The 15,497-nt window shown below is 40.7% G+C and overlaps 1 protein-coding gene across 7 annotated transcripts in view; it reads right to left on the reverse strand.

Annotated features, from left to right (window-relative positions):
- PAX8 (paired box 8) overlaps nucleotides 1-15,497 on the reverse strand; it is a 124,168-nt gene that overhangs the window by 77,399 nt on the left and 31,272 nt on the right. For all 7 annotated transcript variants that reach the window (XM_078666854.1, XM_078666851.1, XM_078666849.1 and 4 more), the window contains exon 2: nucleotides 710-766. In XM_078666854.1, coding sequence (XP_078522980.1) covers nucleotides 710-766 — 57 coding nt within the window. The remainder of the gene's footprint in view (nucleotides 1-709; nucleotides 767-15,497) is intronic.

Genomic DNA, 15,497 nt, shown 5'->3' on the forward strand with positions numbered 1-15,497 from the left:
CAGTATGGACCCAGCCACATGCAAATCAGCTTTGACCCTTCAGAACAGTCCAGTCCCAACTGCCAGACCGGGTCATTTCTGAGCCAGAAAACAAGCAAACCGGGTCTTGGAACACGTCACTCACACCCAATGGTAGACCAGTGTGAATAGCAATTTACGCGGCATATTAGTATCACAGGTGTCCGGTTCTGTTTAATTACAGAGGCAAAGGCCCTTTTGGTACAGCTTAAACTGGCACTGACTATTTGCTCACAGTTTAGGGCACATTACCGTGGCCCATGATTGCTGGAAGAATTTCTACCAGCAATGTTAGGCACTTGTGGATTTTCGCCCCAAATTTTTACCCGTCATAATTATCTCTAATCTTGCAATGGGACGGCAGTTTCGATGCAAAAACCTCCATCAACGTGGTGGACATTCATAAGTATGACAGATCTGCAGGTGTCGTTTAGCCAAAAGCTGCAAGTGTAAACGTGGTTGTCGGAAAATCCGCCAACCAAACTCTAAACCAGGCATCGCATCTCTCAGTTTCCCCTGTGCTTTCTCTGGGCCTTCATTTTCACTTCCGCATGTTACGCCTCTGACGTAAACAAATAGCGGGCCTGCGTCCTTCGGCGGAGACCGCGCGCTTCTGCTTTAAAGGGAAAAACACAGACAAGGTTACGTGAGACAGTGACAAGACGGAAGAGGTAAGAAAGTGAACTCTGACCTATGTGGAAGGAGTTGTTGGTGCCGATCCAGGCCCTGTCGCTGCCCCCGCTGTGCTCTGTGGACAAAGGGAGGATTTCATTTTAGGTGCGCTCAAGCGGGTACATTTCATAAGCACTAAAATCAGAAAGCGGGAGAGAGAGAGGGGGAAACAGAGGAGATGTTCAGGTAGGTGGGGGTCCAAGCGGGGGTGGAGAGGAAGTAAGAAGATAGATGGAGAAAGGAATAAGAAAGGATGCGGGGAGAGAGACGGATGGAGAGGTGTAGAGAGGAAAAGAGAAAGCGGAGAGGAGAGAAAGATAGTGGTCATTGTTTGTATGGTAACACTGAGGCCCCTTGATAGATGGGTAGATTTACAGCTTGGAATTATTGCCCCTTCTGATAGCACCTTTTCACACTGCCCACCACCACTGTTTGTCAAAAGCCTTGCCCATTCAATGGTTTGTCTCTCGGCTGTGACTGACAACAGAGGGTGGTTGGCTGGGAAATATATCATGGCGCACCACTTGCATGGCTATCATGTATGGCTGCAGTAAGGGAGATATGATGTAGAATGGGTCCGCATTAGAAGTTCTAATCACTCTTCCGGGTCAGAGATTGGGGAAGGGGAGAGGAAGGTACAGGCCTAAAGACAGTACAAGCATAAAAAAAAATACTGCACACACATGAAATATTTAAACAAAGGATAAGGATTATACTTGCTTCAACGAACCAGTTGGGGGAAAATACATATTATCGTTTATGCATTGGATGACTTTATACTGTAGGCAATGGAAAGTAAAAGAGTTTCTGATCCTCAGAGAAGAGGCAAGGGCTTAAGAGATGATGTAGAGAAGGATGGAACAGGAATTAGATGGGGCAGTTGGAAAAGGGAGAACACAAGAATGTGAAAACGATGGGTGAAAAGAGCAGAATTAAGAGTGAGAGGAGAGAGAGAGACAGACAGACTGCTGACCGACTAAGGGGGTATAGTCACTAATCACAAAAACCAACAGTGGCCCTAATTGTTCCTTTATTACTCCTCAGTGGTGATCAGTATCTCCAGCGGTCATCACTGTCCCTTCATGGCCTTCAGTAATGTTTCACTGGGCCGCACTGAGCCTCATTGCCTCGCATTGCCCTTCACAGCCCCTTACTGCCCCTCGCCTTCCCTCCCTGGATGGATATCTATTGAGCCTTGCTGATACATACTTCTCCTCAGTGGCCAGTAGTGACCCTTGAGCTCCCCGGTTGCTTCCGCCCTGTCTTTCACCAGTCTTCATCGTTCCTCATTGCTTTTTAACAGGTTATTACCGCTTTCCGTTAAGACTTGTTGCTGCTCACACATCCCCATTGTCTCATACAGACCCCAACACCCTCTCTCTGCTTTCTATTGGCCCATACTTCTGCAAATTTTTTCCACTGGCCCTGAATGCTTGACTGCTCTTCATTGGTTTTCTGCTGCTCAGGAACCCTCATTGGCTCGCACCAGTCCTTGTTCTTTCCACTGTCAATGACCTTTACAGCTGCTCAGTGGCCCTCACACTCCTAATTACCCTTGCTGCTCCTCTTCGGCTTCCCCCGAACCTCTGTGACCAGAACCTCTCTGACCATCTCATATATCTGCCTCGTTAAAGTAGACTCTTATGTAATGAAGAAAGTTATGCAGTGGCTTGAGGGAAGGTGGGCGCACCATGTGCCCCATCTCCCGACCACCTCAACCTTCTACCCTGCAGAGAAGTCACCCTCCACCTCACCTCTGCCTCAGAACACTCTGTAATCCAGCTCTCGTTTCTACATCCTCTGCATACTGGGAACTGTGGTCCTTTCTCTGCCACCAGCTAACTAAGCTCAAGCCTGCTGCGGAACCATTGAGAATGTAGTGGAATTTTTATTTTTGCTCCAACAACGGTTTAGTTTATTCTAAGTAATAATTAGACAGAAACATCCTGTCATATCAGTTAGAAATTATTTCAAGCTACCAAAATATGCATTTTTAAGGCGTAATGCCATAGCTAGCACAGCAAATGGATGAATAAATGAATAGTTTTGCATAGAATCACAAGACATTTTCTGGCTTTGTAGAGTGGATGTTGGGAGTGTTGAGAAAAGATGGAGATTGAGCTTATGCCTGAGAGAGCTTGCTTGTCTTGGCAGCTTTGGTTCATGGACTTTCAGAACCCCTTCAACCAGTTTTTAATTTGGGGGCTCCTCCTCCACTTGGAACAAGGCCATGTTCTATGCCATTTCTTGCGATCTGGTGCTCTTGTGTGACATTTTGTGTCGTTCATGTAATGGCAATGGTCTTGACATAGTACTATTCCTGAGATTCTGTAGTAATGCTCACACTTAATTTAAGGGGTGGGTTGGTCTCTTGCAGGTAACTAGAACGATAGCATCTAGAGACGACCTGACTGCAAAATGTATTTACTACCTCTGCTTACTTAGATGGAGAGCGCTCCAGAGAGAGGCTCCTTTCACTGTAAAGGTTGCTCCTCCTTTGGAGCTATAGCATGTGCACACCAAATCAACAGTGTGGTTGTGCGTGCTGGTGTATAATAGCCTTTGGTTACAGAAGCATAAATAATTTAGGGAGTCTAGAGTGGAAGCCTTGTTTGGGGGGTGGGGTTGGACTAGAACATAGTGCAATAAAGGTGTTCTAGATATTTTCCCCAAAGCAAGCAGCATGGCTTCAGCTCTTGTGTGATTGAGTCCCAGGGATTCTTGGAGCTGAAACAACTGGACTGCTTTGTGTTGGATAATGGAACATTTGGCAGGCTGAGGTAGCTGATGGAAATTCCTACCACTGCCAGAAGGTCGTCTATAGATAGGTAGGACTTGAAACTATATTGTTGTACATGAAATGTCACAATGGCGGGAGGCAAACAAAATACAAAGAATCGATATACAATGAACGAGATCTTGGGTGAGGATTTGGCAATAAACGGTGAAAAGAAATTGGCAGAATGTTCAAATAATATAATCAAGAGGTTAATTGTTAATTATGTGTAAACAATGTCATGACTACCAAAAAACAACCGAGATAATTTGTAAAGGACCTGAGAATTTACAATGTAAGTATTTTACAAAATCCAACTATAAGATAGTTCATAAATGTATTTACAGTTTAAAAAAAAAGGAGATCCGAATGAAGACGTTACACAAAGACCAAACAGATGACAGGACTGCCAATAGTGAGAGGTGTACACACATGGAAGACAAAGTAATTTCCAAATTGAAAATTCAAAGAATATTAAGTACTTCAATGAGTTCATGAGAATGTAACATTTCGACAGATGATGCCTTGAGCACTACTTCTAACAAATCCCATTCCGGAGTAACCTTTTTAAATGGAATGTAAAAAATATTTTATGATCATTAGGACACCTAGAACAAACCAAAAAAGACAGCAGAAAATACAAAAACTAAGAGGTAAAAAGATAATTACAATTTTTTTTTAGTGTGACTCATTTAAATGAAGTACTATATACCGTGTATAACACTGAGTATTTAAAGTAGCAAATTCTATCTTTCTTTTCTCTTACTTCTTTTTTTTTAAATCTAAAAGCAATAATTTAGTCATGGACTTTTTAACTGTTTTTGCCTCATTGGACCCTAATGGATAATTGTACCATTGACTGTAGCCACAGTCTATCATCTCTTCAAACCTCAATACTAATGATTTAATAGACCCCTTTTACATACATGTTATTGATAATGCTAAATAATTGGGAAATAAACTCATTTGGAAATGAGCAAACCAGACACATGAAAGGAATGAAGCACTATTAGCACCAAACAGACAAGACACCATCATATTAATCACTGCGGGCATGAAAAAAACAATGATCAGGAATTCAAATGTTTACACCAAGAAAATCTGAAGGGAACTGACGAACACACAGGGATATGTAAGTTTGAACGTGAATCGCAATACAGACATGCAAGGGGATTTACATATATTGTTGTAAGTTCGAACAAATGTGGGTATGCTTAGTGATTGAAAATACACCTTTTAGAATGATGTTTATTCTATAAGCCTATAATTATTTTTTGGTGAAAATGCACAGTACTATGTACTCTCATAAAATCGGTTCTAGCTTTTTAACCAATAAGCTGTCAATCGGGGTAGATGCCTGTTTAGCAGAGATTGTGCCCTCTTTACTTTCCCGAATCACAAATATAACAGATGTAATGAATTATTTAGAGAGCAAACATCCTGGCTGCCATGATTGCGAAAATTATATACACAAGTATATCGCCCACATGCTTCTGACATTCTATTTGGTTAATTTACCAGCATTCAGACATAAAAATTCTATATATGATGTGAACAGATTTTATCTTGGAACAAAATGTATTTACAGACTGGAATTCACTTTGCAGATTGGTTCAGAGAGGATTCGCACACTCTTAAGTGATGCACTGGCATGTAGTACTGAGGGCAGACCTACTCGGATCAAATGGATTAATTTAATCAATGTATCATCGTTTAAGGATGGTATGTAGATAATGAAACAGTAATAAGGGCATGAGAGGCACACTATGAAAATAGAAAGTATTACGTAATAGTGACTTCAATGTAGAACTTACAATGGAGTATGATGTAACTCAAACAATGTATTTCGATGCCAAATTATTCATATTTTATGAGACATTACAGAGTAGGTTATGGTGACAGGAAACTTCCAGCAGTGATGTGTTAAAAGCAGAATTTGAACAACAAAGGAGGCCGATTTCGTACATTCCAAAACAGCAGTTTATGTGGGCTAAACAACAAAGCTAAAATACCAACCAGGATTTTGTCAGAGGCAAGTACAATTTACATGCTTTTATCTAAACTTTACAATATTTTGTGACTGGTGAAGAAAACAATCAAGGTAAAAGAATTTACAGAAGATCTAATTTTTATTCTAAATGAATGGCACAGCCAATTTATGTACAGCACCGGGATGCATTCTGAGGGGCATTAGCATTTTATAAATGCAGTTTTATTCATTCATTCATCTAAGTACTTAGAAGCAATACCTAATACCAATTTCCCTGTTGAAAGTCGAAGAACTTAAACCGTAGTTCATACTGGAGCAAGATATTAAAGAATCAACTGTGGATTGGATGGGTGTTACCTTTCGTAGCCCCCCCAATATTACATAACGTTTTAAGTTCAACTTCGCCTATGAATCCCAGAAAAGAAAACAAACATGAGTGAATGAATTACTGAGTTGATTTTACAAATGGGCCTATGGTATGTGTGATGCATATACAAGTGAAAATGCACAACAATCGCTTCACTGCGATAGGTCAACATCTTTTATTCCAAGTCCTTTATTCATTGCAGCACCAACTAAAGTGTATATTTCATATTATGTAGAAATCAACATGGCCTCCACGCTAGAAGTTCTAAAAGTGTGGATGACGCAGTGTAGTAAAAACAATAATCACATAGTGTATTCCATGAAAACAGCAAAGTGAGCTGAATGAAATACTGGGGTTGAAAGTGATTATAGATGAGAAGGAAATATAAATAATGCCTATTGGGAACAAGAAACAAAATGGATAATAAACCTTGTAGTAGTTAGATATTGACTTCACATGAATGAAGAATTTCAGAGATTTGTGGGTATTAAAATCAACCATTGTCAACATTTTTGCTGGTGTCTGGGTGAGAGTTGACAAGTACATTGTGCTAAGTACTACCACTACACCTGGGCCTGCGCTTCTGTTACCTACTAGTAGGGGTGAGAACAGATCATGTTACTTTATGTAGCACAGGGAGTCTTTTACTTGCACGATCTTAATAACACATAGCTCAACAAAAACAGAAAACCATAGAGGTTGGTGGAGCCTGATTGTACCATAACAATAGACCGCTTTTGAATATTTTCTTCTGGTTGTACCATAAAAAAAGGCAGCTTTGAATTTGTTTTCTGGTTGTACCATAAGAAAAGACAGCTTTGAATTTGTTTTCTGGTTTCTTGCTTTTTTTAGTACTTAAGCAAAATATATATTTCGTGTTGTTTAAGGAAGAACTGTCAAAAATTAGGACCACAATTTAATTAGACTAGAGGGAGCCAAAATAATTAACAGAACAAGTCTATTGAAAAAAGAAACACGAGTTAATCATGATATTATCAAGTGAATGATCTGTATAATAATCAGTGATGTATTAACGTTGGCACATGGACTCAGTAGAAGAGTGTGAGCTTATGGAGAGCTCAACGTGAATGTACAGTGAGGAAAGAATGCTCAGTGGAACTAACTGTGAATACATTTGATCTCAGTATTATCTAAACACCATTTTTCTAACGTGGGACGTTTAACGTATTGAGTGAAAAAACAAAATGACAAGTGAAAAGGGTATGCTCAGAAACAGTGTTGAGAAGACTTAACCTTTGGGTACGAGAACAAATCCACGTGTACAGTGGGTGATGATTACTTTGTGGAGTTTAAAAGATGCCAGGCCACAAACAGGTGGCAAAAGAACACGTTATTTAAGGCAACTATACAAATATACAGATATTTATTATACCAGTGCAAAGGTCAAATCCAAGTTTATTATCACAGTACAGCAAAACTGACTGGAGAAAAGCACAGCTGCCTCTCAGATTTCATGTACCAATTACATAACACAAGCAAACATCCTTCATAATAGATACGATGCCTATGCAATAACATCTTCGCTTACTGCACAAATAAATGTAATTCGGGGTTTGGTTAAAACAAATATACATGAAAAAAGGCGGAGGCATAAACCATACATGCAGATGTGCAGAGTATAATATGCTATTTATTACCAGTGTTGAAAAGAAAAGGGGTATCATGACTCACCCGAGGATTCACCTCTCATGATTTATCAACCCCCTGCAGTGAAAATATATATGGTACACCACAGGTACCGGAACCATATAGGGGTTCTGATTTCATCAAAAGCCACAAGACCAATCACTAAGTGGTTTGTAAATGTCACCAGAATCCCGAGATGTAAAACTGGACCTTATGACATGGTTACCCGTTATGCCTTTTTAAAAATATTCCATGTTTATTATGGGAAAAGTGGCTTGTGAATGATGTTTTTTCCTAAGTCAAGCTAACCATGGGCACTGACTGAAATTATATTGTCTAGGTTTTGTTTACTTTTCATGGATATCATGGATACATTGTTAATAAAACAATGGGTAATGATGAGTCAGAACATTTCTGGAGTCTGTGGCTGCAGCTTTTACTGAATAATTATGGACTTATGAATGTTGCTACTTGGCAGTATTTGCAGATATCATAAACATCTTTTACGTCAAATTGATCAAGATAAACTGCCACATAATCTGCCCTTTCGGGCACATAATTTAGATAGCGTTGCAGCATAATATGGTCTAACATACCACTTAATCCTCGTAGCCCTGACAATGGCAAAGACTAACAGAGAGCTTTGGGGGATGTCATATTGACATTATGTCATAATGATGAAACTCAAATATCACAAGGAACCATGAAATATGGATTTTTTATGTCATTACATTTTGTGCAATAAAACCACCAAAAGATGCAATTTTACTCGATACATTAGGATGCAATAGTTTATGATACAATGTACATAAATATATGCTTTTATATCCGTCACAATGTTTTTCATGTAGGGCAGTGACATGTTCTGGAGATAATTTAGTTAATTATTCTTCTATTTACAGAGCATATGAAACAGACATATTGCACAGAGTTCTCCTAAATTTACACCTAAGAATGGTGATTGAAAACCGAGGACCAGCTATTAAGAGACAGCATCACCAGTGAGACATTGCATGGCACAACATTTTTATTAAACATAGTTCTATAGAACCCAGAGTGTATATGATGTATTCATAACATTGGCATCCAGGTTGTGTAGATATGGAGAGTTGGAGATGGTGGCCCTTTATAGATATTTTGAAGGTATTCTGGGATGAGGTCCCTCTCAGTGCGAGACGGCAGGGTGATTCATTGGAGGGGTTTCCAGAGGGAGAAGTACTTGAATATCTAGAAGCTGCAAAGGGGCTTAGAGGTGGTGGAGTGATATAACTGACGGGGATAGTCATGGGTGCTGAAGAATCTGTTCAGCACAAGGCAAAATGGGTGGAGGAGAAACATTCCCATTGATAGTGTCGAACACTATAGCCTCTTAGCCCACCATAGTGGACTCTACTGGCCATTAAAGGTCACCTCCAGCGTTAAAGGCCTGAGCCGAGGCCTTTAACAGGGGGTGTTCCTTTATTGGCCGGTAGAGCCCACTACAGAGGGCTCTAAGGCTATTAGAGCATTCCACCCTTTGTAACATCGAGGCCTCCACTCGGGCTCCATGAGGCCTTTTGTTCACAAACATTGGAATGTTGGAGCTCTTGGCTTCTACCGACCATAAGAAGCCCGAAGCACTCCATGTTTTCAATGGAGCTCCCAACATTCCAATGCTCTCATATACTGTGACCCAGAGTGGCTTATGGCTACAGGAGAGGATGGGATCTGGGAAGGTCCAGCTGGATGAAGTCAGGTGGGGAGGCTCTTCCTCCTAGTCCAGACTGCTGATTGTTACTGCACTAATCAGGGTCTTGGTAGGAAGGTACATGAGGTGCGAGCATTTTGAAATTGTTGAGCTGGTGGTCGGGGGGAGGTTAACGTGCATGAAGATAAATAACAAGCCTCATTTCGCTGATGAAAATGGGCCCCACATTTTCAAGAGGAGAAGTAAGACTGGATCTGGGATGGAATGTTTGTATGGGCAGGGGTGGAAAAAAATCAAATGATCTCTGACTTAAGGTTCAAAGTTAATCAGTGTGGGACTATCCTGTCCTGGATGCCAGAGAAGCAGTTGGTCACAGAAAATTAGAGTAAGCGTGAAAGGGTATTTTCAGTGCTAGACTGATCAGAGAACCTGAATAAGGTGTTTCTGAGAGAGGATTGTTTTTTCCTGCTGTAGTATGGTGAAAAAATACCTTACCTTGGACATATTGTCCATGATAAATGGCACTGTAGCTAGTTATTGACTGAAGCTGGGAAAGACAGTAGTAAGGCTGATGGGGTCTATCTAGGACAAAACTGCTATTGTAAACTGGTACATATCAGAGGAGGAAAACTGTATATAGCGGCAACAGGAAGTGCTGGTTTTGTCATATAGGATGCAGGCACATCTCTGGGTAGCAAGGGGATAGGGGCCTGCTGTTGGAGCTGAATAGATTGGAAGAATGCCGTGACTGTGTATACCTGATGGGGTAGAAAACAAAGTTTGCAGCTCAGGAGATCAAGCTCTGGTGTAATCGACAAAAACCTAACCTATTGAGAAATGTTGAGAATTATTATTTGCAATTCACTGTAAACCTGTAGCTTTCTAGCTTTCGACCCTATATGTTGGGAAATAGTGAGGAAATTCACTGATTTAGCACAATTTGTTTTTGAGTTTTATTATGGAGAACAACGTGGAAGAGGCACACTCACTACCTTGGCGTAGTATGGGGTTAGTATTAAATCTATTTCCAAGGCTTCCAATAGTTTGCAGCCTTCACCTGGCATCTGGAGGTGTATATAACTGTGCAGTCTTCAACCTGTAGTATCTAGGGCCACATGCATAAAAAATCCATTTTACATTCCTTAAATAGAAATTTTTTAGGTAATCGCTATTTAAGGGATGCAAAATGGTATGTAAGATAATAGTGATTACCTAATGGGATTCCTAAAAATTCGCAATCGCAATCAGGTAATAGTACTCAAGTTCAAGAAGTCTTTATTCGATTAGTTCATCATAAAAGACATAAAATACAATATATACATATAAAACAGTTAATACAATTATTAAATCATTTGACAAGCTAATCAGCTTCTTGTACATATATACAAAACATTACATATGAACACATTACATATGAACACATGGGAAACCTTACATCAGCAGGTTGAAGGATACTAGGCAGTCACCTTTTAGTTGTTTTTAATGAACCTGCTTCTAAGCACCCAGGCCCACCCGAGGAATTTAGCGACCCCCACAACAATAAGCAGATCCAGGTTGGTTCTTAACAGTCTGGTAGCTTCTACAGCCAATCTGGTTCCTAGCTGTCGACATACAGATTTTAGCCATTTGGATCTGGGGGCAGAATATAAGGGGCACACATACAACAAATGATCCAGGCTTTCCCTAATACCTTTGCAGTTAGGACAAAAACCCGACCTTTCTGTTCCCCATTTTTTAGTGAACTCCCCAATGGGAAGAGAACCGCATCTGAATTGGAAAAATAGTTTGCGGTCCAAGGGTTTAGTTATAGTGTCCCAAAACCCCTCTAACTTGGGTATGTCCTTGTGTACAATGAACAGACCAGTAAGGCTACTAGGGTTTGTTTCCGTATACATCTTGTGGGTCACCCAGTCCCAATAACAGCTTTTCAGATCCTTTTTAGAGGGGAAATTGGCTGACTCAGGCGAGAACCACAAATCGCCATGGCCCAAGGCTAATAGGGTAGTCTTAAGGTCTCTGAACCATCCTATATTTGTGGCACCAGGACTATTTTTGACCTCCAAACAGGCTTCTGCATAGTGGTGGAGTTCTGGCGTTGTCCACAGTCGGCGCCAGAATGCAAGAGGGCGGAGTCTTGCTTGGTCCTCCACCGGATGACACCCTAGGTCGTAAAGAAGGGGAATTATTGGGATCGACTGAGGGAGACCTGTGGACAGTCTTAGAAATTTGTTTTGAGCATGTTTTAGTGAATTCAAGTTGCTACCACCCCATAGTTCCGCACCATACAGGATCGCTGAGAGAACCTTACCACCATAGATCTTAATAAGCGGAGACATTGGCCTCGTAAATGACCCTTTGTGTTCTTTAATCAGGGCTCCGCCCAACTGTTGATGTTTCAGGGTCATAAGCTCAATCTGATGGGTCCAACTCAAGGTGTCGCTAAAGGTGACTCCCAGGTAGGTAAAATGTTTGGTTTGCTCCAGGGGGATTTCCCCCATGGACACCCTTGCATTTATTTGTTTGCGCCCCCTTAAAACCATAAATTTGGTTTTGGAGACATTCACCTCCAGCTCATGATCGCTGAAGAAACTCTCGAACCTTGACAGTGCGCGCTGCAGACCCTGTCTGGTTCTTGAAATCAGGAGAGTATCATCAGCGAACATGAGCAGGGGGATAGTACTCTATTCATCCCTATGGGCCTCAAGTCCCATAGGTGCGAATGGTTTTGCATTACCTAATTTGTGATTCCCTTATTGGTAATCACAAATTAGGTAATCCAATACCAAGTTTGCCCGGAGCACCCCCTAAAAAAACATTTGCACATGTAAAGCGCACACATGCCACTTTGAAAAAGGCTTTTTTGTGCATTTCTCAAAAATTGCACTTGGTTACCATCAACTTAAAATTGATGGTAATAGCATTCCCTAAATGCACAGTTTGCATTTAGAAAATGCTTGGTACATGTGCTAAGGGAATCGCAATTTTTGCGATTACCTAAAATTGCAACTAGAAAGCCTTTCATACATCTTGAAAAGCTATTTCACACTCGCAAACGGCCAAAATAACCTATTCGCACTATTTGGCAATGCATAATTGTTTGATTCATGTGGACCCTAGTCTTCTGAATAACTGTATTTAAAACTGGTCTGAAACAAAAGAACAGTCGTATTTGTGCACATAAAGAAGCAAATAACAAAACTTAATAGAAGCTGTAGTGTCTAGAAAAGACAAATGAAGATTGTAGCGGGTCGTCAATATAAAATGCAAACTTGTCTCCCGAACACTTTCTACTTAGGACAGCGGAGTTTAGTTGCTGGTGTGGGAGGACTTTGGTAGGACTTTAAAGAGGGAACTGAACTGCTATGGTATTTATTTTTTGGACATTTCTGTCTGTATTTATCGATATTTACTTTTTTCTCAGACAGTGAAAGAATTAACCGCTTCCGTGCGGCGCCGTAGCCGCGCCCTGTGCTGGACATTCCAGAACAGGGCGCGGTCGTGACGGAACCGTTCCGTCATCAGCACAGCTCAGCCGTGACTGATGACGGAACGGTTCCGTCACCAGCATCGAAGGGGTTAAGCTGTAAGTACCATATTTTATTTATTTGTACTTTTCAGACACAAAAACATTCCATATAGAAATATGAACACATATATGTTATCCTTGATTGTCATCGATGTATGGAGCGCATTAGAAGGCAAGTGAATTTATCCTGAGCCCTACGCTTCACGGTCCTGTTGCAGCATTACCTCTATCCCTCCAGTTCTGACAGCTGAAGTTAAAATGGCCACGTAGCTGCCAAGAGGACTCATTTCATGACTGACAAATGAATCCAATCTTGGCTTTTTAATTAAGTCTTTTTCGTTTTTTTTTTTATTTGAGTTTTGGTGTGTTTACAACATAAATCTGAAGTACTACGAAAAAATAAATAAGTCTTCTTCGAAGCATAAACTGCAGCATTGCTAAGTTTACTATGTGGCAGGCGTAGTGATTAACAGTAACACAACCCATTAAAAGTATGATTATATGTTCATATAAGTCACTTAAATGGTATTTCCTACTCTGTCAACAGACAGACGATCAAATGGGCCAATATATCTTTAGGCTGCGATGCCACAGTTAGTTCATCTACATATGTTACGAGTTGACCTATGCAATATACATGGTCTGTGAGCCATTGTTGCTTCGTCTGTAAGTTCCGTTTTCCCCAGCAACTTGCTAGTCTTCTCTTCGCCATCAATAATGCAAGTGCCACCAGCTTGCACATTGCTGGGATCACATTTTTGACAGAGTCCAAGAAACATATGTGAGATTGCTGTTCTATTTCTTTCAATAGCATATTTGATACAGCCCCCGTTACCTGTCTCCAGTATCGGGAAATAAGGGCGCACCTCCAAGTCAAATGGATGAAATCCACCAGAATGCTGGGATTTTTGAGTCCGAAATGGCAATGTTAAAAGTTGAATTACAAATCCTAGAATGCAACATGCGGATGGTAAAAAGCTGGGACAAGGCTCAACAAGGGTGCTGCCGTTAAGCGATACCTGTTATAGAACCAACTTACTGAAAAGAGGTATGGAAATATCCTTAATTCATTTTATAGACCGTGCTTCAGATCACAAATCTGTGAATTGCTTTGACGGCTCACAACCCGTGCACAGCTCCTGATATCACATTTCCCTAAAGCAGTTGGAGGATTTTCAGCGCTTACTGATTTAGCACTCTACACCGAACCCCACCGATTTGGCCGTTATCGATAAACAGTTCACGCAAACTATACATATGAAGTAACACATTAGACTAAGAGAACAAATAACATATCGAGAGAATAAAGTATTAAGTACTTAATATTAAATGAGCATGGTCCTTGTCCTACTTGAAAAAGTATTCCCCAACATTGCTTTAAATCCTACGATGATTAAAAAGGTTGACTTTTCGGTCCCATATAAGTGTCTGTCAGGAGCATCATCAGGACTTAGTGATGGTTATATACTATTCAAAGGAATAAGGTGCTTCTAAATCCTGGGATAAAATAACATCCAATCTAAACGTAATTCTAATCAAATGGATATCAAGGCCAAGATTAAATTGCCCCTGCAGTTCTTGTTATTTCAAAACTTTCCACTACTGCTTTGATAAAACATGGCAATTATGAGTTTCACGTGGCTTTAAAAGGGGAACAAGTCTCAATCCAATCTGTTTAATTTTCAGGTTTGCATCCAAGAATTTGAAAAAATATGGGGAAGAGAAACATCCAAGTGTCCTTTCTGTTCCATGACCAAACAGTAAATTGCTCTCAAAGCAGTTTGTTCTTCTATTCGTCAGGATTTATGGTATAATTTGACCTACAATTGAATGATGTTGCATTATGTATATATCTTTACAAAGAATTGTTAAAAGCCCAAGGGAAACATTTGTAATTTGTGGTATATTGGTTACCAGAGCTCTGTGTTGCTAATTGTTAAAGGGTATACACTATGGATGTTATTTTAAAGGTGACCAGAGCCCAGAGGATCAGTCTAGCCAGGTGAGTGACTGGCCTATTTAGCCTTGATCCACGGGCAGAGGGAGCTCTCAGTAGTCTCTAGCTTCCCACTAGCTTGCATGAGGTCTCTCAGGCTAGAGTGCAAGACAGAACCCAATGGTGCTCATCTAACTGGTGGACGTGCCTCCGCAGGGGCATTCAGGAAGCTAGAGGAGGGGTTCGATCAGGTATCTCTGGTCTGTGTGATCCAAGCGCTCTGCATCAGGGGGCAAAATTCAGTAGCACGAGATTGCAGATTAAAAATAGCTAACTCCCTAACTCATTATTTTTTACTGCCATGGTCATACTTGATACTTCGGTCAGGCTCACTATACTTTTCTGCAGCACTCGAGCAGTGCTAAACAATGCCGCTAAGCACAAACCGATGTACTGGTGCGCTTTCTGGTGCTAAAGTGGTGTAGTGCAGAAAAGTGATGTGAGTGCAGCATCTCAAACGCTTTGCACGGGCAAATCGCCTCTTGTAAATGGATGCAATGGGAGTGTAACAGGTCAACACTAGTGCAAAACCCCTACTTGACATAAAGCCTGAAATACTAAGCTAACATTACCTAGTTTTGTATCAGATCCTAAAGGCAAATAAAACCATGCACAAACATGAGGCACTCTGAATATCTTATGATATCACTAGGCATAGCGTGTTTTTTCTGCGAAATTGCTAATTTTACGCTGCTTATGCATTGCTCGAGTACAAATCTCACACCACTCATTCATTGCTGGATAGCCTTTGCGTTGTTACACATTGCTTGACAGTGTGCTAAACCACCTTTTTTGAACAAATGTGGCCAATAACCTTA

Source organism: Lissotriton helveticus, chromosome 11 (assembly GCF_964261635.1).
Source record: "Lissotriton helveticus chromosome 11, aLisHel1.1, whole genome shotgun sequence".
NCBI lineage: Eukaryota > Metazoa > Chordata > Amphibia > Caudata > Salamandridae > Lissotriton > Lissotriton helveticus.